General features: G+C 42.0%; 1 protein-coding gene across 1 annotated transcript in view; it reads right to left on the minus strand.

Moving 5' to 3' along the window:
• Positions 1–23,019, minus strand: part of cntln (centlein, centrosomal protein) — a 95,319-nt gene that overhangs the window by 27,652 nt on the left and 44,648 nt on the right. The window contains exons 15-22 of the mRNA XM_034688446.1: positions 20,482–20,582; positions 15,975–16,072; positions 14,622–15,139; positions 10,019–10,100; positions 7,464–7,545; positions 6,848–7,116; positions 3,215–3,445; positions 1,734–1,831 (exon numbers count right to left, since the gene is read on the minus strand). Coding sequence (XP_034544337.1) covers positions 1,734–1,831; positions 3,215–3,445; positions 6,848–7,116; positions 7,464–7,545; positions 10,019–10,100; positions 14,622–15,139; positions 15,975–16,072; positions 20,482–20,582 — 1,479 coding nt within the window. The remainder of the gene's footprint in view (positions 1–1,733; positions 1,832–3,214; positions 3,446–6,847; positions 7,117–7,463; positions 7,546–10,018; positions 10,101–14,621; positions 15,140–15,974; positions 16,073–20,481; positions 20,583–23,019) is intronic.

Below are 23,019 nucleotides of genomic sequence, written 5' to 3' on the forward strand. Positions count from 1 at the left end.
GTGACATTAAATTAAATGAGAGAGGAGTCTAGCCTGGGGTCTTTGGGGAGAAGTAGCGCTGCCTGGTTACCCCATGGATTTGGCCATTAATGAGAAAACCCATATTGAACCTTTCAGATGACTGGCTGGTGTTGACTTAAAGACGGGGAGCAGCAATAAGAGCCCCAGTATCTCCCTCTGCCCCAATGCTAATGGCAATTAGATCGACAACATTTATTTTAGATGTTCTCTTCTTCTGCACCCCAAAAAGAATAGAGAATAAAAAAGAATGAGGGATATATAGAGCCTCTGCCGGAGCGTGTGATCTCTATTTATGAGTGTTAGTGGAGAGGGAGAGAGAGAGAGAGAGAGAGCCTCAAACTGTATCCCAATCACTCACACGTTTGTTCCCTTTGTTCTGCGCTTGTTGGCAATATTGTTCTTCAAACATGCGTGTATTGTAATGATAACAGTCAGTGGTCTGAAATATGTGAGCGCAAAAAGAGTGCGAGAACGAACATTTCTGTGTATGTTGTTAAGAATGAAGTGAGGGTGGACGTTTCATGTGGCTGATAGACAACAGGGCTAAAGATGAAAGAAGCAGCTTCATAAATAAGGCAGGGCCATAGTGCCGGATATTGACTGAGGACATGCCGGTGTACTTTGAAATTCATTTCTTTTTTTCCCCCCTTCTCTTCTTTAAGGCGAAGCAGCCTTGCTCCCTGTGTGTATGCTGAGATGTATATTTCAGAGACGTCTAGACATGTCTTTCATTCTGAGAAGGGGTCCCTCCATGGAAGCAAACGCAGAGGAAGGCTAGAGGAGATGGCAAGTTACAGATCTGTGTGCGTGAGTGAATGAGTGTGTGACAAGAGGCTGAGGCTGTCGTGGAAACTCAGCAGAGGGATGTTCGCTCTGTCTGGCTGTGATCCGCTGTGCTTTGGTCACACACAAACACGAACACTCTGTGATTGTACACATGCCCTGGATGCATTATTGAGAATGGCAGGCAGAGGACACAGAATACAAGACAGAGAGAGCAAGAGGAAAGAAAGCCAAGTTGTTCTTTGTACCTTTCCCTCAGTTCAAAGATAAAACCCTGATGCAGAATGATGATATATGCTTTTCATAACACTGCTCAAATCTTGACAGTTTCCCTGAGTGAATTGTTTATAGCCATACATTCTGACTCTGACATGCAGCGAGAGCTACAGTAGGTGAACTTTGTAACTCATTAGGGCTAGTGCCCCACAGGCCAGAGCGATGCTGTGTGGGTTTTAGTGTCATGGGCCAAAACGGTCCCTCCTGCGGCACATAACCAATCAATACACCGCTTTGATCAGCACCCCACATCAGCTACCCACATACGCAACAGCACTATACATGACACACAAGACACCCACATGCACACATGTGCGCACACACTAATTTCTTCAGTAGTTTTTTTTAATTCACTCGCTCATGAGAACATGCATAATTTCTCAGATGATTCACGCAGAGGAGAGGAGTGCCTGAGTGGAGTGGAGTGCAGCAGACAGAGTGCTGCCACATGGTGGAATCAAACACTACAGATGAGAGCAGCAGAGAAAGTGCAAACATTCTGACAGAGACACGAGGAGACGAAGAAGAGGAAAAGAATGAAAGAGGGATGAGAAATGTAAAAAGGGAAAGGAAGAGCTGCACTGAGGAAAAAAAAAAGAAGCACAAAGAGAAAGAAGTACACTAATGAAGAAGAAGAATGGTGTGAAACTAACTTCTCCTGCAGCTGGCGGAGCTTGTCCTCCTTCTCCTGGAGCTGGCCTCGCAGGGCTTTGTTAGCTGCCACCTGCCTTGTGACCTCCGCACTTGCACTCTGGGGGGAGGGCACACAGTGTATGTGTGTTTGTTAATGTGCTTCCGTGAGTGTGTGTGAAAGAAGGGGGGCGGAGAGGGTGTTCACGACAGTCTGATGACAGGTCAGGCACAGCATGCCACCTCATTATATTTACAGCAGGAGGGTGGAAGGTGCTAAAAGAGGTTAAAGGGAAAGTAGTAATTTTCAAAGTGGATGAGATAAGGGGAGCAATTAGGAAAAATAACAATTTCAAGACTTATACTCCTGAATACATTTAGATAGGGGGTTGCATTAAAGACACCGTAAACAGTTTTTAAATATTATTGAATTAAAACCCTTTTTTAACCTTGTTTTTTTTTTAATCTCCTCTTTTTACCTTGTTTTTTAATCTCCTCCCTGTGGTATGACAGATTAAGTCATATGGTTCATGATGACAGGCTGGATTCTGATCAAAAAGACTGATGGATATTTGAATGTGCATGTTCACTTTGGTTTAAAGGGCCTGTGTCCCTTGTGGGAACTGTGCCAGTGCAGTCTTTTGACAACGTGCTAACTCAGTGCATGCACCCCCACAGTGCACCTCTTGCTTCTCCCTTTCGCTGTCACCTGACATGACTTCCTCATCTGTGTGTAACGACAGCGGCAATCTGCCGGGTGACACTGATGAGCTGACTGCAGCGAGGGTGATAATACTGTGGTAGCACTCACACCTCATTCCGTATGATGTAGGGCACGTCTCTACTGCTATTCCCCATTTCTCATCTTTCTGACAGGTACTCTGTAATAAGATCAAATGATAAGAAATGCTAATTCATGTTGAAATCACATGCAATTTCAGGTGATGTTGGGTGTAAATTGAAAGGCTCAGGAGTTTGTTTTTTTACGCTACATGATTTGAAAGTAAAACCTTGACAGAGATTTTTTTCATTTTCTGAAGTCCTCAAGGACTGCCAGCTGTTCAAACTACTGAAATGTTTAAGTGACTCAGAAATATCGATGTTTGATAAAACACCAGGAGAATATTTTTGCTAACAAACAAAAGTTAGACATTCTTGTGTATTTAAACACTATAGGATTGTTTGAGGCTGCATAATAAGCAGCCAAAAGTAAATTCAAACCTAAATGTGCAAAACTCATAAATATATTTTCTTACTTTTGTCTGTTAACTGCTCTGTACCTTCAATACTTCACACCAAACTAGACAGCATACTGGTAAATTGTCCCTTGTTATTGATGGTATAATCCACTGAAGCTTCATAGTGCACAACATTGGAAATGAACATGATGCCTAACACCATCATCCTATTAAGGAGCTTAATCTAATAAAGCGTGCACAATAAGACAAAGCATGAGGGCAATTCATTAACCCTGGAGTTCTACATGCAACTTATAACCACCAACCTTGAGTTTGGATTGAAGCTGTTTGATTTCAGCCCCCAGTGCCTGGTGGGCTGTATCATCTTGGGCAGACATGGACCTGCCCTGGCAGGAGCACTCTGTGTTTACGGGTGGTGGTGGTGGTGGTGGTGGTGGTGCAGATTGCTGGGGGAATTTGATTTGCCTCCACTGCTCTACCTCCATCTCCAGAACCTTTTTCTGCTGCTCTACACCAGCCAGGTCAGAGGTCAGCTTCTGCAGATTGACAGGCCGACAGACAGAATTAGTGGGCTAGGCTTCTGTGGAAGATACTACATCTAAAGTTATGCCTGCTGTTGTACAACCAAGTACACCTATATATTTGTTACAGGATGGCAAGTGTCAGAATTAATGGTTAGACATGATATGCTGCTACTTAAATGTGATAAACTTTAAGATGTTAGAGCCAAAAACAAATCCCAACTTTCTGTTCCTTATGAGGCAAAAATGTAATACAGTGGGGAAAAAACCTAATACTTGAAAAAGTTTTCAATTTAAACTGACATCAAATTAATAGGATGAACACAGAGACACAGTAAACACAATATACTGGAAAAACTGTGCAGAGGGTGCAGGATCTAAATATCTCAGTTGTGATAAATCTCCTTTTTTATGCTAATTAGAAGACAGATTATGCCGTAGCCCGGTCAATAGGGCCTAATTCTCTCTGTGACTGGCATGCATAATGAAGCCATCCTGCAGAATCAGAGAGCAACGAGGGACAGAGGGAGTTCAGTATTTGGTGAGTGGTTGGGTTTAACATAATGAATGATACTGGAATAAGCCTATAATGTACAGTTTATCAATGTGTCTAAACAAAAGCATCAGAAGTGAACAATTTTAACCACATGTTTGCCATGCAGCTCAAAAAAACTCTCTCATGTAGCCAAAACACGTTTCTGTATGTTTGGCTCAATACTGCCACAATTAGCTGATCTGGTATCATTTCAGACATGCTTGATGGCACAAATAGGAGACATGAAACATGAAGATGTATGCTGCACACATAGGGTAAATGCTGGAACACACACAGAGACACAAACACACACACTCTAGTGTAACCGCAGATTCCCAGGGGTTTGCTCTCTGCTCTGCATACATGGAGGTTATTGATATCTGGTTGCTGGCTGACACCTTTTAATAGAATCCCTCTTGTTTTAGGTTTCCTCTGCTCTGTTGAAGGCGTGCATGCCATTTCCCCTGGGTGGGGGAGAAGTGGGGGTAGAGAGAGAGAGGGAGAGGGAGGAGTAGAGAGTGAAGGCTGCAGTGGCAGTGGTGCACGAATTAACAGTGGCATTGATGACACTTCCTGTAAGACAGGCTTTGACAGGCTTTGATTTCAAAGGCCCTTTTCAGCTCTGGTGAGAAACAACACTGACATGGACTGATGTACTGGTGGTCCATTAGATTGGAGGACAGGACACCTCTGTCTGTCTCTGTGGCCTCACTGATGCTGTTCCAAGTGATACCTAATCATTAGCAGGATAAATAAAGAAACTGAGGCGACTAAAATAGCCACTTGCCAAAGATCACATACAAATGCATACACATGTAAAATGCAAAAATAACCCTAAAACTGTTGTTGTCAATCAGCGCAGGGAAACATAAGTAATATTTCATCCTCCTGGTCGGAGTTTTTCTGTAATTTCTAATGTAAAAATCATAAAATTTATACAATGTCTTGAGCTTTTAAGTTCAGTGATGTCTGTTGAATCCCTTAATCCTCTGATAATCCCAGCCCCTAACAAGTTAGAGGGTAGGACACTGCACATGAAACACGTAGCTTCCAGATAAGCTCTGTGAATTCAGGAGGCGATGTCACATAACACTGCAAAGTGAAGTAAACAGTGAGGTAATGACTGAGTGAGAGATAATCCAAGCAACCGAATGATCCCTTATTTAGTTGATACCCGTGACAAGTACATTTGATCAAGAGCTAACCCTGGTAGAATTAGACAGGTATACTTCGTCTGTCACCTGAGCTGTTTTAAGCTTCTTATGTCACCTTAAGGGATAATTCTGGTGTATTACAACTTAAGTGGTAGTCATTTTTACAGATATAAAGAAATGATTGTAATTAGTGTCATTAAAAAAAAGTCAAAAGTTGTAATAAATTAACAACCCTAATAAGGATGAATTTGGGTTTTGTTGGGAAGAAAATGAAAAGCAGTTGAAATTCCACAGATTTCTGCACAGAAAGCTAGTGTTACATTTTGTTTTGATGAAGACATCTGTGGTGACTGTGTGATCAAAGTGTCACCAGACTGTTGAACACATGTTCTCCTTGGGCTGCAGCACTGAAAGCAGCAAATTATACTGAAAGTACAGAATGTCTTTATAGAGCTACTAATAAAAAACAATACAAAAGAAAGTGATTAAAAAAAGGAAGGGATACGAAAATGGGCATTTTTGATGAGGGATGTAAGGAAGGAGGCAACAAGGGAAGGACAGAGTGTCCACAGGATCAGGAGGCACAGCAACACAAACAAGTTTCTGTGAAACTGCCATGCTACTTCTCACATGATGGCCCCTGTGGAGCCTGTCCTAAGCCAATTACAAGCAGAGAGTTTTAGTTGGAGAGTTGGCCAGGACCTGCTGGAACAAGCCCAAAGTCCATCACCTTTTGCCCTTTCCAGAGAGGGCAACAAGACCTGGCTCAGGCCAGCCAGCTGGCTCCAACTTTCTCTGGTAGAGTGGCATTAATACTGCAGGAGAAGAGAGGAAACAAACAGGAAGACAACAATTCCCCCTCTGTCCACTATGTGTGTTTGTGTATGTGTATGTGTGTGAGTACAGCAGTGTCTTGACTGCTGTGTCTGAGTCTAAGGTCTCGTTGGGCCTCAGCAATCAGCTGCCTGGGTCGGAGCAGGAAGGCCACTTCCTAGGTAGCAACACAAAGAGGGCTGCACCCTGACCTGTGTGCACAAAACCAATACACTGCATCTGTGCTAGTCCACACAGTAAATATACAGACACATGCACCTAATCAGGCATCCAGTTGGTCCTCACTGGCTCCAACTATGTCTACATTCACAGAAAGAAGTGTTACTGCCTGTCGGACTGTATCAGAGTGTGTGTGTGTTACTGTGTCTATGTATGTGCGTCTCATGTTTGTGTGAACATGGAAGCCCTGACAGGAAGATTCTGTTAAGGGCAAATGTGCTTGGTGTTTTATTTATATTCTTTACTTTGTCTAAAAGTTTTCTACCTGCAGGCAGGTTTTAAATAACTAAATGCATTTGTGGCAGTCGCAATCACCTTGTGTGTGTCTGTGCACACAAATGCACATATTCAGAGAGATTACCAGTGACACAGATGGTTGTGGAGAACTAGCTTGTTGAAACATTTAGTGGGACAAGAAACCAGCAGAGTTACAGAGAAAAACTAAAGAAAGAATAAGATCCTTTCCTCTGCTTCAAAGTGCTGAACCCCACAGGCCTGTCAGCCACACTTATTAAGCATGATAAGGGCAAAAGACCTGATTTTTCTGCACTTTCTCCCCATCCCCAGGGAAAATACAGAAGAACCACTAAAATAAAGAAAAAGACAGAATCCTCCAAACATTTACAACTTGCTTTCCTGTTTTTACTCATCTCCCTTGTTTTTCCCCTAAGTTACCTGAGTGAGCTGCTTGCTGCTGCACAGTTTCTCAGTGAGGGAGTTGAGCTGAGCCGTGATCTTCTCGTTGGCCCTTCGCAGCTCTCTGGCTGAAAGCACAGCATCTTTCCTGGCACTTCGCAGTATGTCAATGTGACGCTGCAGGGACTCTACGCGCTGCTGCAGAGAAGAGGAGGAGCAGCGCTGGGTCTTCATTAGCATCCTCTTCCTTCTCCGCCTCCATTTCTCTCCTTCTGTCCCTCGGTCCCAGGGCTCATGCTGTTCATCGTCTAACCAGAGGAAGAACACGCAGGCACCTCAGAGTTGACAAGTGCACGGAACAAATCCCTGTTTAGAAGCTACTGCTGGGAGTTAACAGGTGTATGTGAATGTGCCTTTGTGTATGCCTGAGTGAGAACTGTGATATATTTAACAACTTGAATGATTAACATTTTTATTTATAACTGATTCAGGAGTATCAAGTTCTGAAACAAAAAAACAGGGAGCTTGTTAACTTCTCATAAACTTGTTTCTGATCAACAGCATGTACATACATTCAATGTTCTTCCTGCTCAAGTTAATAGTTGATCAGAGTTTTGTAGTTCTGCTTGAGTGTGAAAAGGAAGACTCATGCTACCTTGAGCCAGAACATCAGTTTGCTTCCTGTTAGATCCTGCTGCTGCTGCGCCTGTATTTGAGATCAGTGAACACCTGTAGGACTGAGAGAACAGAAGAGTCTGAGATGAAAAGCAGCTGTTAAACGTAACACAACCGGTTGACATGTTGTGCTCCCTGATACGCAGCTCATAATGACACCATGATCACAGGGTTTGCTCAGTTTAATGCGACAAGACAAATCATCCTGCGCTTTAATAATTCACCTGAGCGTGTTCAGCTGACTTCAACCTGAACACCTCTCACAGCTTGGATATTACTTCTGACGGATGCTTGCAAATGCCGCCTTTGTTCAATCACCATCTCAAAGCCCTGATTCACTCCTACAGTATGACGTGTGTACAGTCATTTGCACTCATAAGCAGGTGTGTGTGTGTGTGTGTGTGTGTGTGCGTGTCTGTCTGTGAGTGTGTGTGACACCTCCCAACTGCACCCTCGTTTGTAGCGACATCAAAGAAGCCCCCCCAACCCTCCTTCTCCTCAGCCTGTTTCCTTTGTATATGGGGTCAGGTAGGATTTGATCAGTGCCAGGTTTGATCACACGGTGCCTTGCAGGGAGGAAAGGGGAGATGAACCATTTGGTTCGTGACATAGCACGTCGTGAGGGGCCAGGGCTGTCATGGCGATGAGCCCGGGAGGAGCTGATGGGCACATTTAGCGGATCTGGAGCGGGGAAACTAAACGGGATCTGAGAGTATGGGTCCTGACAGCTCCCTGGCTACATGTACAACAACAAGCCTCTCTTCCTCTCCACCTTCTTAAGAAAAGAAAGAGAGGGGAAGAGAGGAAGACAGAATATCTTTAAAGGTCCCCCTATACTTCTCTTCATCTCTCTTCTTGACGGACATGTCTCTCTGGGGTTTGGAGCTGCCATGTCCTGCTGTGAAGTGGTTTGATGTGGACAAGAGCAAGGGTCCAGGCCTATTGATTTCATGGTGTGGAGTGTGGAGGAGAAGAAGCAGCACTGACAAGTAGAGACTTAGTGAGAAGAACCACTTAAAAGATGCATTGTGTGGCATGTTAAAATCATGCAACGGATAGTCACAGGAATGCTAATTTTCATGCATATTTTGATGAATGATCAAAACGTTCTTCAAAATATACCATATATGTCAAGGTTTGACTTTTTGTTTACTTTACCTTTATGTTTGAGGGGGAGCAGATCACGCAAAAGAGATGCTAACTTTAAAGTTGCAGTGGTCTCAAAAGTCATGAATTAAAACACACTGTCTGGATCATCATCATCATCCTTTTCTACAACTCTAACAATCATCTTGTCCCTATTCATCTTCAGACACTGCAGAAAAAAATGTTGTCAGATAAATTTTATGTCACATAAGTATTAGTTTTATACTTCAATAGCCAAAACTGCATGTTAAGACTAACTGACCAGAAGTGTTTTTCATAGAACTAAGGCTGTTTTCGAAACCGCCTACTATACTAGCAGTACGTACTGATTTGGCCAAAATTCAGTATGTGGTAAGTAGTATGTGAACAAGAACAAAATCTGCAGTATGCCAAAACTCCCCGGATGTCTACTGATTCAAGAACATTTCTCAGTATGCATCGGACCAGTCTGCCTCGTGCACTGTTTCCCACAATGCACAGTGCTCGTTCCACTTTTTCTTTTCTCTTCTTTTTTTGAAGGGGGAAACTCAGTTTTTAGGTGCTGTGAAAATTATCAAATTCCATATAAACCACTTCCTAACTTTTTAAATCACAAGTGATGCTAAAGAAGCAGTTTAGCTATCAGCTTGGCTGTTGTTTACTTCCTCATTCCGAAACCGGAAATTCAGTGAAGTCTGGCCCAGCATCCCGCAGACCAGATCCAACAGAACAGTCATACTGCATACTAAATTCAAACGCAGACAGCCCAAGTCTTTATATTCAAGAGGAAGACTAACATTATTTTGGCTGACATTTTATCATTCATCAAATCACTCTGTATGTGATCCAAATGAAATCCCTTGCCACAACTGTTGTAATGTGGCACAATAATAGTTCTTCTCATGGAGGATGAGCCCTGAATTATTGTGCCTCATAGTATCTTCTGACTTTGAATGAACTAAAATGTGCTTGCATTAGTATTTTTTCTGTTAAAGTAATTTGAGTGATTATTTTTTAAACAGATGACATAGACTATGCTGAAAACTGAAAAGCACAGAACTGTCAACTGTTGATTTATGATACATTTTGGATCAAGAACAGTTTTTATACTCTATTTCTAATCAGCCTTTCTAATACAGCTTTTGTGTCAATGAGTTATTGTGGCAGCTTTTAGTCAGGATTTTTCAGATATTGCTTAAAAACTGAGCACACAACTAAAATAATCACAGAATTATAACAAGTATGAAACACTATGCACAAAATCTGCACACACTAAAATGAAGCTGGCTATTCTGATAAATTCAGGAGTCTACCAGAGAATACAGACACAACCCCACCATTAATACCAGACTGAAGTAGAAGTTCCCTTTTTATTAACCCAGAATGATGAAAGAATCATGTCAGACCAACCTTTCTGATAGTGTGCTGTCTGCATAGCTTTGAGCGCGAGGTCACATTGTTCAGGCTGTCCGAGTACTCATCACCACTGTCACTACAGAGAAAAGGAAGAAGGTATTAAAACAGCCCAGGACTTGAACCAGCAACCCTGATTCTGAAAGTACCACCACTGGACAAAAATCCAATTTACCTTTTATGGTTGATTTAGTTGACATCAAGGAAAAATATGTGCATTTCGCCACCCCCCTGCTTTCCAACAGAAAATCAATGTCCCATCCAATTTCTGAGCTGGAAGTGTAAATGTGGGTGTAAATTAAGTGAAAAGCTGCGGTGTCTGTTGCTGATGGTGAATGCATCAACATGTATGAGAGCGGCTGTGGCCTTCATTAGCCCTCTGTGTGTGACAGACGTGTGTGAGAGGCACGGCTGAGCGGAGCCAAGCAAAGTTGCATCTGATGGACACACGGTAAGGGCTTCCTGAGACACACACGCACAGACACACATGCTCCCACACTCTCACACACACACACAGGTTTATTGACAGTGACCTTTGACGTGAAGGTGGAAGCCAGTGACATTTACGCTGGCTGGTTTATTAAGGTGGGGCCTGGGAGAAGCAGCAGAGGTAAAGACCACAGAGAGAGGATCTAACATGAACATGACAGGGCTGGGGGCTAGTCAGGGTTAAACCCAGTCTGGAAGGGGCACAGGGACTCGCTGAGGATCACTAATCATCACCACTAAGAGCAGGGTTACAAGTATGTGGTGAAAAACTACTTTGTGCAGGTGAGATAGCCAAAGAGGTCTGACTAAAATATAGCTGTGCCATTACAAATCTGGAGTCATCTTACTATGATTCCTGATATATATTATTTTATTATATTTGTAAAGATCACAAGCAGGTTAACATTTACAGATACTAATTACAGTATATCACTCTGGAAAAACCTTCCTACAGTAAAGATGAAGCCAGTCAGACAACAAAAGTCACTCAATAAAAGAACATAAAGAAGAATCTAAAGAAAATAATATCTCCAATCCCGCGTTAGGGACCCAAGTTTGAGACCAGTTGTGCTCGAGTTGCACTGAAGTCGAACACAAATGAGACTTGAGCCTTGACTTCAAGAGTAGAGACTAGACTTGGACCTGGACTTGAGATTTGTGACTTGTGCAGAATATTTATTTTGTATTTCAGCGCATCAACATTACTAGCTGTATGCCGTCCTCTCCCATCATGGGTAATCTACCGCATCTGTTGTACATAGGTTTGCAAAGGGGTGGAAATTTTTCAGTAAATTTGAATGTTGAGTTAAATATTACTTATCCCCCCGACCCAACCCATTCAAAAATGAACAAAAATGCAATCCCATCAAAGTCCCATTCAAAATTTTAAATGAAAAGAGCCCCTCTCCCTCCAAAAAAGTCCCATTCAACATGTAAATAAAAAAGTATCTTCCCTCAAGCTTCTCAAGCCTAGCCTCTGCAGGATTCTAGAAATCATCTGTGCATGTGATGTAGGAATGCACAGTGCATGTAGGGGGCGTGGTCTCAATAGCCCTGCAGTAAGCAGTGTGCTATGTGTATGTGATTGAGGAATAGCATAGATATTCAACTGTACTTGCATGAAATCTGGTTGTTTTAGTCAGGATTATGCTAAAATATATTCCCCAACTATATTTAAGTTCCCTATTAAGAGCCAACCTTCAATTTAGTAAATTCCTGGTTTATTCCCGTTTATTCCCATGGAAAGTTTCTAACTGAAAATTCACAGAATTTTGCAACACTAGTTGTTCAAGCAGTCCCGCTCCACAGACGACACCTTGGTGAGCACATCACCTGCAGCTACTATCATACAGTGTTTCCCACACACAGACCATACCTGGGCAGGCTGCCCAAGTATATTTACCAACCACTTCTATTTTTTGTTTTCATTGTATAAGATGATCAATAAGTGAACGATCTCCCCTTGCTGCGTACCACACGTGTATGCGTTGCGACCAGCATCTGTTACATACACTGCAGGTGATCAGAGAAGCAGAGAGAGAGAGAAACGTCGTTCAGTACGTCCCTCCTGTTAATGCAATAATTGAGGCCGATGTCTTATGTAAAACACACCTTCTCATTCCTCTGGTGTAACAGGGTAATGCAGCTTGTTGCTGCACTCTCAGTCAATAGTGAGTGAAACATTTCAAAACCCGTGTTTTGCTATTGGAGGTCTTAAAATAAAAAGCTGCTGCATGTTGTAAAAGAGGAGAGGTGCAGGTGGCAAGGGTGGATTCAGGGGATAGCCTGAGGTGGCCATGAGACCTTTGAAATGAGATTGGACACCTCAAAATCCTAAATCATGATTGGCTATTTGCCTCATCATCGGAGGGACTTATTTGGGCTTTCATCTATGTTTCAGCTCTGTTTCTTTCTTTTTTTTAAGTTATATTTTTGGGGCTTTTACACCTTTATTGACTGAGGGAGAGGATAGTGAAGGAAACCAGGAGAATGACATGCAGGAAAGAGGCCGCAGGCTGGATTTGAACCCGGGCCACCCGCACAACTGGGCGCACAACTGGGCGCACAACTTAACCATTAGGCTTCAGTTTTGTTTCTTAAAGTGACAATGCCAAGACCGCAGAAAACAAAAATGTCATCCGTCACCTTAAAGGGATCACACATTCCCAGATCACTGTACTATATCTCTGCTTAGTGAAACATCAACATGAGATTTTGAAGCAACGTTAGACGATGCTCTCCATTAACATCATCAAAACACCAAATGAGTCAACATCTGTCAATCAAATAAATAATGGCGTACTGTAAATATCTCTCAATTTAGGTAGAAATAAGTGAACAATCTATAAAAAGATTCTCTGATGCATTTTTTAAAGTTTTTTTTCCTTTCCTTGTGAATTTTTTGTCCCTCTTCTATGATGTTGTGTACACTTAAATAAACACTAATGTTGTAAATTAAAAAACATAAAGTGACATAATTCAGAACACTATCTATAGCTCACTCTCTTACTCTTATTCTGTCCTGCTCCCCAACAAAACCGCTGATGTGCTCAAAATGGTCAGCTGCCCCCAGCCGCAGCAGCTCAAAACTTGAGAGAGGGAGCCAGAGGCAGCGATAAAAAGGAGTGGTGAAAAAAAACAAAGACTTGTCAGTATCCTTAACAAGTCTGACATCTTGATTTGGCACTATTTAGGGCCAAACTTCCTTAGGCAGAAATACTGTATTTCCAGGAGCACCAACCAGACATATCACTGAAGAAGACTGCTGTGAGATAAGAGACGCAGGAGGCTTTACAGTAACAAATCAGTTGACAGGTTTTTAAATAAGACAACATCTGAATTTAGACCCCTTCTTCACAAATCCACTTAGATCCTCCTCTCAGGTAAAGGGTATATTAGACTGCTGCTTATTAGCCACATGGAGAGGCATTAGGAAAGCGGGGCATAGCTGCACCCAGTCCCTGTTAAACGGCCTCATGTGGATAGAGATGGGGTGGATTACAGGCTGATGAATTAGTTTGTGAAGAGATGGTGAGTTAGTAGGACCGAGCGGATAGAGAGAGAGGCGTACAAGGAGAGAAAGTGAAGGGGAATAAATATCAGCGTTAGCTCTGAGTGTTTGAAATCAAATCATTCCGAGCATCACTCAATAAATGTTGGCTCAGTGGCTTTTTTGCATAAAACATACATGAAATAATTACAGTCGATTGGTCTTAATTTAGAGGGTGTTAAACAGCTTGTAGACATCTGGTACTGAGCCGAGTAGGGTCATTCAAAATTTATCTAACTAAATTAAGGCGAGGAGAGGAGAGGAGAGGAGAGGAGAGGAGAGGAGAGGAGAGGAGAGGAGAGGAGAGGAGAGGAGAGGAGAGGAGGAGGGTAAGATTGAGAGGGAGAGAGAGGAAGACTGTGTGTGTTGTGATGGAGAAAGTGAAAGTGACATGTAAACATTTGTGACTGACAAGATAAACAACATGACCACACAGACGATGGTGAAAGCCTCAATGCCTGTATGGTATGTGTGTATGGATGGAGTAGGTATATGGGTGGGGGGGGCACTTGGAACTTGCAGGGGGATCCTTAGCGCTGTCGGGGGGGGTTAGTGAATATGCAAAGGACCAGTAAATTAAATCAAACTGCCAAACTGTCAATTTCGGGGTAGCATGACTAGTGCATGAAAATGGCATCACTGGAAGGTATCAAGGCTTCGGCGGCCCCCTTATCCCTGGGCTTTTCTGGCATCCGTTCAACTTTGTGCAGAGAGGTGGCTAATTTTGCATGCAAATTTCAGTCAATAAGCTCCAAGCAAGGCGTCCCGGGATATTTCAAAGGATCTGACAGTAGTTTCCCCCTCCTCTCTCCTTCTCTCTATCATTCTTGCTCGCATTCTTCCTTTGGCTCCTGAATACCAACTAGACAGACGATGAAATTCAATCACCCATTTGCTTACGCTTTGCATATGCACGTTGTCCCCTCGATGCTGCGTGGCCCCCCACGATTCAGCCAGCCCACTCTCTCAACTCCAACAACCTAAAAATAATGAGGTGGGAGGCAGTGGGAATAAGAGTGTGTGTGTGTGTGTGTGTGTGTGTGTGTGTGTGTGTATCATTACCTATCTACACTTATGTCCTCCCACTCATCCTTAGTGGGACTGGGGCTGCGGCCTCGCCGGCTGATGACTTGATTGGGGCTGACTGTTCGGTGGCTGTGCTGGTGGAGCCTGGTTGTTTTGAATTTGACCTTGTTGCTAACGTTGCTGACGATCCCACCTGCCCGCACTGGTCCTGCTGCGCGGTACCTATAGAAGTCCCTGGCTGCTCTTAGGATCCCTAACTCCTGTCTCAGCTTCAGTAGCTGATGATGGAGCTTGGTGGCTTCTTTTTGAGAGGCAGTCAGCCGGGTTTCCAAGGCCATGATCTCATTGCGGTGCTGCTCACCCTGAACTAGGGCCTGGTCTTGGGCTGCCTTTTCACGGACCGCTTCCTGGGTTCGCAGATGATCCAATGAGGCTTCGAGTCTCCGGCAGTTGTGTGCCAAGTCTTCCTTGTCCTCAAGTATCTGCTCCTTCCCTTCCCTGAGCCTCTCTGTTTCTTCATCTAGAGACATCATCCTTCGCTCCAGCTGTTCAATCTGATTGAATCAAAGATACAGGGTTATTTAGATGCAACTTACATTTTGCTCATGGTATATCCATTTAAATTTTTGTTCTGTAGTTTATCTGTGAAAATATCTATTAGAAACCCAGTGCTCTCTGACACTAGTGTGCTTCTCTTTCTAGTGGCTTTCTTAAATTTTTTTTTGGCTAATTTGTATAAGCTGTGTGAATGTCTGAGCCAGCAAGGGGGGGGGGCAACACCCCCACAACCCAACCTGGCAGGGCTATGGACATCTGATGGGCACCCCCTTACCCTCATCACCCCTAACTAGGCAGCAACCAGGAGCACTTAGTCTGTTTTTTAGATCTTTGGTGGAGACTGTTGAAGAGAACAGTGGATGCCTGCTGGGTTCATGCCTCCAGGCAATCGCTCCGTTTTATTTGGTTCTCACTCTGCCTGCTGGTGAAGCCCAGTACCCTTCAAATAAAATTAGACGGCTATCCTCACTCTTGATGATTCACTGCTATGAAGGGATATAAACACATGCAAGTGGGGTTTTTAAAAGCATGCAAGCACAGACATGTGCATCTCCAAAATAAGATTTATTGCAAAAATGTCTTCTGTTCTCTGGGATAACCTAGTAGTTTTTCCTCCACCCCACTGCTGCAGTTCTATAGAGTATTTGTAGAAGAACTGTGACTGAGTGACACTTCATTTGGAAATGACTACATGACCAATTCTATAAAGAGTGAGAACACTTTTTCATCATCCTTGATATTTTCTGAGAGGTATTGTGCTTGAATATGGCTCTGTCGGGTTTCTTTTATTGATAATGACAAAGAACACTTAGTGATGGCATAGTGCTGTACCTTTTTTAATGACTGTTCCATTCGTTCTGAAGAAACAGAAAGCTTTTTCGGAGTGCTGCTTTTGACCTGGCGCTCCTCTACCACTTTGTGAAGCAATTCTGCAAAAGGGAACAAAGCTCATTATTGTGACACGATGTGTCAAACCCAGGCGGCAATCAATGGAATGATAATGAAGAGGGTACATTAAATCAATTAGCATTACTAAGGTCTAATTTCCTTCTTGAAGTCCAGTTTCTTTTTTCTTTTTTTGCCAATCACACCAGAAAGAACACAGAATCACTTCTGCTGTTTTCAAAGGGATCTGAGATTCTCCCATTTGAAAATCAGGTATTGTTTTCTTAAATTTTTATCAAATACCTTTTTTTATTTTCCTACCGATTAACAGAAAGGTGTTTTATTCAGTAGTCCATGTGGAAATAGGAAAACAGTGTTCAAAAGCACACGCTGATACATGCTATGTACAACTTCTCTCTAGGGATCTTAAACAAATGAAGAGAAGTGCTTGAATCCCTTGTGAACACACAGCCCGGGGCTGCACTGCTTTGTAGTCCACTGTGTTCCCCCAGCGGACATCTAATCTCTGCAGACTAACATGCTGCTTTATTCTGAGAACTTCAATAGTGGCCTTGGTAAACATGTGATTTAGGCTTTATGATAACAACAGAATGCATGCATTTAAAGTCAAAGTGCTTGGGGATTTGATGCACACATATTGATATGGGCATGTACTATCCAAAAGGCTCAGTGTCACTGTTTGACACAGCAAACACCTGCAGAAGAAAAAAATATCTTTCTTTTAAAGTACATGCAAAGGGCAGCAAAGACAATATCAAACTTTCTGCCTTTCACTCTCTCCGGTAAAACATTCATGACAGGACAACCAAAATAATTTGTACATTGAGACTGGAAACATTAAATATTCAGGACCTTGACTTTACAGGTCAGTTGATTTTAGAGGCTGAGTTGGGGAAAAAAAGAGGCCACAGAAGGAGAGAGCAGCTTATGCTGTGAGGAGCCGCTGCTCCCTTGCTTTGCATTTGACGCTTTGCCCAGGGAAGTTTGTTACTTTGAATTAGCCTGCTCTTTTGTCTTCCCAGCATGTCACATTCAATCAGACAGAGCACCAAATAGGACAGGAGGGCTGCCGGGTTCGCTGGATACATAACCAGGTTGGGAGACAATTATCCGGCTCCAGCGCCGGTGGCTTGGGAGTTGGCACCTCAGCACTACCTTGATAAGAAGACGTGGTGGCTCCCTAGTCACCCACTGTTGGAGGAGGTCCTGGCACTGCGGCATATATTAACGTCCCTCCCATGTCTCCTCATGGGCTGCAGCACAAAGGCCCTGTTCCTTTCATCTGCTGCTTTTCGTTAGTGTGATCCTAGCGTGAGTGCTCCAACCCTCACTCTCTTTGATTGGGTCACAGAGGTTCTTCAGGAGCAAACCTTATGGCCGTTCACAATTTGGCTTACTTCACAAACTTCCTTTGAGTAGTATTTGATATTCCTCCCACTAGACTCTAACTATGTTGGTTCTTGTCTTGATGTAAATGCATAAAATACTGCTAAGAGGTTAAAGCCTAATATAAAGTGCTTATGACTAACACACGTGACATAATTGACTAACAGTTATATTCATAAGATTATCTCGCTAGTGTAAAATATAGATGTATTTATTCATTCTGATGACTTTAAACCTAAAATAGAATTAAAACAGTAAGGATCTCTATGAAATCGACTTATCTGACTTACAATCTTCCCTCTTTCTTTGAAAACATTTTGTGATACAATGTTCAAGGATTTTTTGTTACAAAACACTGATTCAGATATTAATCAACTAAAATTCCTTTAGAAATTCTTAAATTGGAACATTTACTTTATCCCCATTTAGCACACATCCTCATTAAAACTGACACTAGTTATTAAAGTTGAGTTACTTATTGTTGAAATATAAACCGGTTAGTAATAACCAGAAATATAATGCAAGAGAAAATGTAAATATCACAGTTACAGGGGAGCTTAGATAGCGGTATTAGATAAACATGCACTTGTGTTAGGCCAGAGGTTCCAAAACCTCATCACGACAAGGCCCCCCATACAGCTTTAGCCTCTGCCTCACTACAATTTACAAGCCTTAAATTTGCTGAAATAAGACCAATATAATGGAGATGTCTTAAAAGTAGAAATACAAACTTTGTCAGGTCTGTCCCCGAGAGAAAAAGAAAACAACTTTTGAAATAGTTGTTTGTTTAATAGAGGGCGGATCGATCACTAATGATGCATTCAAAGGGAATTGCTTGTGTTTACTATTTAATATTGAACGTTTTGTTAGCTGCACTTGCCTGTTGACGGATTATTGCAGATGGGAGCCGGGATGTCATGAAAGCAGTGTGCATTCTGCCTGCTTTTGCTCTACACGTGTAGTGTTATTCCCTTCATACACCTGATGAAACGTGATTGGCCAATAATATCAAGACTACAAACTACCCCAAACAGAAACCAGAACACTTTCATGCCAATAAAATCCAGACCCCTGGGTACAGATTCCCCATTTGCATGTCGACTTGCAATTAGGGATGATACAGTAATAACAGGGACAAGTGAACTAGCTGCACTTGATTTTCATTTTTGTACCATTCTCGCTTCCTCTCAATCAAGTTTCAGCGACCCTCTCTCGGGAAACATCTGTATTAAGTGATAACTTCTCTCACAAATTTATTAAGTGATCATTTTCTGACAAATATCCTTCAAAGAAGATAATCCCTCAGTGTTCCTGACTGGACTGTCAATGAGACAGGATCCACCAATTTAATTAGTGCCATTCTTTAAATCACATACCTGAATCTCCACCAGACACCATCACCGGTCGTGAGGAAAATTAAAGTGATGTAGGACAGATTTGTTATTGAACTTGTTAATTAAGGCCAGGGGTTGGGGGTGGTCCACGCCTAATAAAAGGTTGCTGATTGGATTTAAAGCGATGTGCATTTTAACCTAGAGAATGATAAATGCAGACAAGATGAACACTACTTGATCTCCTAATCAATTTGTGAGGAGATGATCAAGTCTTAATTGAGTTGTCTTATTAATTCTGTTCACTCAATATACATGGCCCAGCGGTAAGAGGATCACTTCAATGTGCTGTCGTGTTGAAGATGTAGACTTCCCCACCTGGTGATACTTCCAGTGTTCTTTAGCAACATTTTGGAAAATATAGAGAGCATTAGAGTTAAATCTACACAGTGTTCCAAATTATTATGCAAGTTGCAGTTTTGTGAATATTTAAAAAAATATGTCAACAGTCGTTTTAAATTTTTTAAGAAGTCAGATAATGAATATATTTCTTCAAATGTGTGGTTAAAATTCTGCATTTCAAAGTAAATTGGCTGTATTTTTAAATAAATGCAGAATCTACAGAAATGAGTGTGCCAAATTATTATGCAAGTTGGTGATAAATGCATATAACTACTGAAAATAAAAAAAGAAGCACCATTTTAAACATTCTATTGACTGAAAATAATAATATTTACTACAACTGTATTCAAACTTCAACAAGAACAACAATTTTCTTTACATTTGTATACAAAATAAAACTGTTAATGTCTTTGAAACATTTCAAATGGAAAGTGTTTCTCTAATGTCCAATATGACCTCCTTTTCTTTCAGTTAGGGTCAGAGGTCTCTGGTAAACAGATTTAGTTTCTGATGACTTCCCTGCTGACACTGTGAGCTGCAAATTGTATGGCTTTCCAAAGATGCTCTTTTAGCTGTATTTATTGCCATCACTGTGAATTATCTTATATATTAGTAACCACAAGTTCTCAATCAGGGTTGAGATGGGGTGAGCAGGCAGGCCAGTTCAAGAGGCGATCATCTTTGAAGCCCTGAGATGCCATCCTGTCCTGGGAATAACGTGAGGCATGTGACAGTGCATTGTCATGCATGAACACTAGCATCTTCTTCACTTTAGGTCTTTATTCCTCCATGGAAGGAAATTTTTACAGCGTCCTGAAACTCTTGGTCCTTTCAGGGTTCAGGACGCTGTAAAAATATCCTTCCATGTTTGAATGCAGTTGTAGTAAGTATTATTATTTTCAACCAATAAAATGTTGCTTCTTTTTTTATTTTCACAAGTTATATGCATTTTTCACTAACTTGCATAATAATTTGGCACACTCATTTCTGCAGATTCTGCATTTATCTGAAAATACAGCCAACCTACTTTGAAAAGCATAATTTTAACCACACATTTGAAGAGATATATTCACTATCTGACTTCTTATCAAAATTGAAAACAACTGTTAACATATTCTTTTAAATATTCACAGAAATGCAACTTGCATAATAATTTGGAACACAGTGTGTGTAATAATAATTGTGCAGAAGTGAATTTAGGTTAGAATTTGTTTCACTGACATCATGAAAAGGAAAAGACAGAAAAAAAGATGATTTTACTTGGTAATTTTTAAGACTCCCCAAAATGTTCCTCAGATAGACAAAGTACTCACCCTGGTGCTCCTGTGCAAGACACAGGTGGAGCTCCTTCACTGTGGCCCGATCCACAGCAGCTTGGACCCTTAGCATGTCCAGCTGTTCCTCCAGGCCAGCTCTGCAGACACACACATTGCAAACATAACTTTATTCAGCTTTATTGATACATCTATCGTTGATGTTGATCTTCTCCAATAATCTTTATGCATTTCCACTGTCGGCTCAGTGATTATAGAAACTTTTTCAACGCATTTTAACTTGAGTCTAATGTGCACTGGCTTTCTCTTCCCCACAGAAAAGACGACTATGTGGAGAAGTCAACTAATTAAAATGCTTTTTAATTCATCTGGAAATCAAAGTGACATGCAACATGAAACACTAAGGTGGGAGAGTACAGTGTGCTCCTGTGTGTGTGTGTGTAACAGACAAACAGACTGGAAAGGGTGCACAATTACCTCTCTGCAATTAGCTTGATTCCTGCTAAAGGCTAATTATGTGGAGCCATGCGCGAGACTTTGCACTTTCAAGTTATTATTAGGACCCCAACTGAAGTCTACAGAGGATACACACAAGCCCACTGAGACAACCACACCTGAAACACACACCTAATTTCCCTCCCCTCTGCTCCACAGAGTCAGAGAGAAACACTAGAAACAAGCTCCTGCTACTGTAGTGGCATTCTTCCCTCAGTTAACCTCATTACAACAGTAGGTCTTCTTTCTGACTCACTCTTTACAGTGAGTGCAGTGTGTGTGCCGCTGTGTAGTGTTGGCGGACTGACAGCATTTAGGGCTATGGTAGGCCATGATGAGCAAAATGGCAATTAACTGAAAATTTCAAACGTGCTTTGACCAATTTAGTGTAGTTACTGGACCAACCAAGAGATTTTTTTTTCATAGATTTGCCAAGAAAATGACTCGGGACAAGTCACCCCTGCAGTACAGGGAAGGAAAGTAATTAGCTTTTTAACCCACACAGTCCAATAGAGGCCTGGTCTAATGGCTGACCACAGCTTAAATAAGTACACAAATGACTCTCCCTGAGGGGGATGAGGAAGCAGATGGATATGTGTCCCTCTATAGATTTTCCTCCATAAATGAACTCGCGTCAATGAGGCACCGGCACTGCCTTATGTGTCCAGGCTGTTAATGGGACAAATGAGCTAAAATATGCAGTATGTGGGAGAACGCCTGCTTCATCTCATGTTTCTCTTTAATGCTTTTTCAGATGCTGATGGTATTGATGCCAAACCAAAGATCATACACAAAACACTCCATTTTGTTGAAGAATATACATACTTTCTTGGATGGAGAGGGGATTAGATTGCAGATAGAGTTCAGTGGCCAGAAGTTTCAAATTTCACATCATAATATTCTGGAGATGGAAGACTTCTTAGCTTCTTTACCGGCATTCTGATCATTTTTTATGCTCTAATTTTTGCCTTTAACGTGGGACATCACACTGCAGTTAGTGCGTGTAACAAGACTTAACAGCAAAGTATCTTTCTCTATCTGATAATCTACAGACGCTATTTCCAAATGAATGCAAGGGGGTGCAGATCAAGTGCACACTGGTTTATCGATTATAGATGGCAGTCAGGAATGTAATAAAGAAATGGTTGTAAAAAATATTTGGGCTGTCATAGATGTACTTGGACGGCCTGCTGCTGTTTTGAAGCCGATTTGTTTTTTGCTTTTAAGAGCTTGGATTATGGATCTTATTTGTGTCTAATTATTTCTTGTCCTCGCTTATGGAACACATTTCATCTCTTAGTGTAGCTACCAGTTTTGCTGTTGCCATTTCCCCTAGGGGAAAATGAAGTGTGTGTAATCCATAGACTGTAAAAAATATGGACGTAGTATCCGTGACGTCACCCATCTGTTCCTGAGAGCTGTTTTGAAGCAAATCGACGGCAGCAGCCATATTGGTAATGCAGAACTCAACTAGGCAGAGTGTGGCGTAGTGTGAGTCTCTTAGCCAATGGCTGTGTGTTCCCGACCGGGAGTCACGTCAGTCATGTCCTTATTTGGGCAAAACTCATAATCTTAATATCTTCTTAACCGTCATGTTAGAAAAAAATTCACCCCCCGTACAGTGTGTGCCATTGGAGAGATTAGCGTTGTAGGGCCAAGCCGTTTTTTGAACCAGGCTGTAAACATGTTTATTAATGCTGCAAAGATCGTCTTTTTCCCATTCATATCTATGTGGTTTCCGGTGTTTCTGCAGCCAGCCTCAAGCGGATTTTCGATGTATTGCAGTTTATATCACTTCCGCATTGGCTTCATCGTTTGAGACCGGAGTTTGCCGCTTGGTGTAATCTTAACCAATAATCTATGAATCTGCCTGTTATGAGTGATACATTTACTTTAGTCTAGTAAATTAGATGATGAGTAACATTGTTATAGAGCAGACACTTTTTTTGAGGGGGGGGGGGGGGGGGGGGGGAGACACAACTAGACCCCTTACCTGCATAGCCAAATTGGTCTGATAAGTCTTGGCCAGATCTGGCGTCAAGCCGGCACTGCTGGCTGACTGCTGGCATGGCAAGCGGTATG

Source organism: Notolabrus celidotus, chromosome 7 (genome assembly GCF_009762535.1).
Source record: "Notolabrus celidotus isolate fNotCel1 chromosome 7, fNotCel1.pri, whole genome shotgun sequence".
NCBI lineage: Eukaryota > Metazoa > Chordata > Actinopteri > Labriformes > Labridae > Notolabrus > Notolabrus celidotus.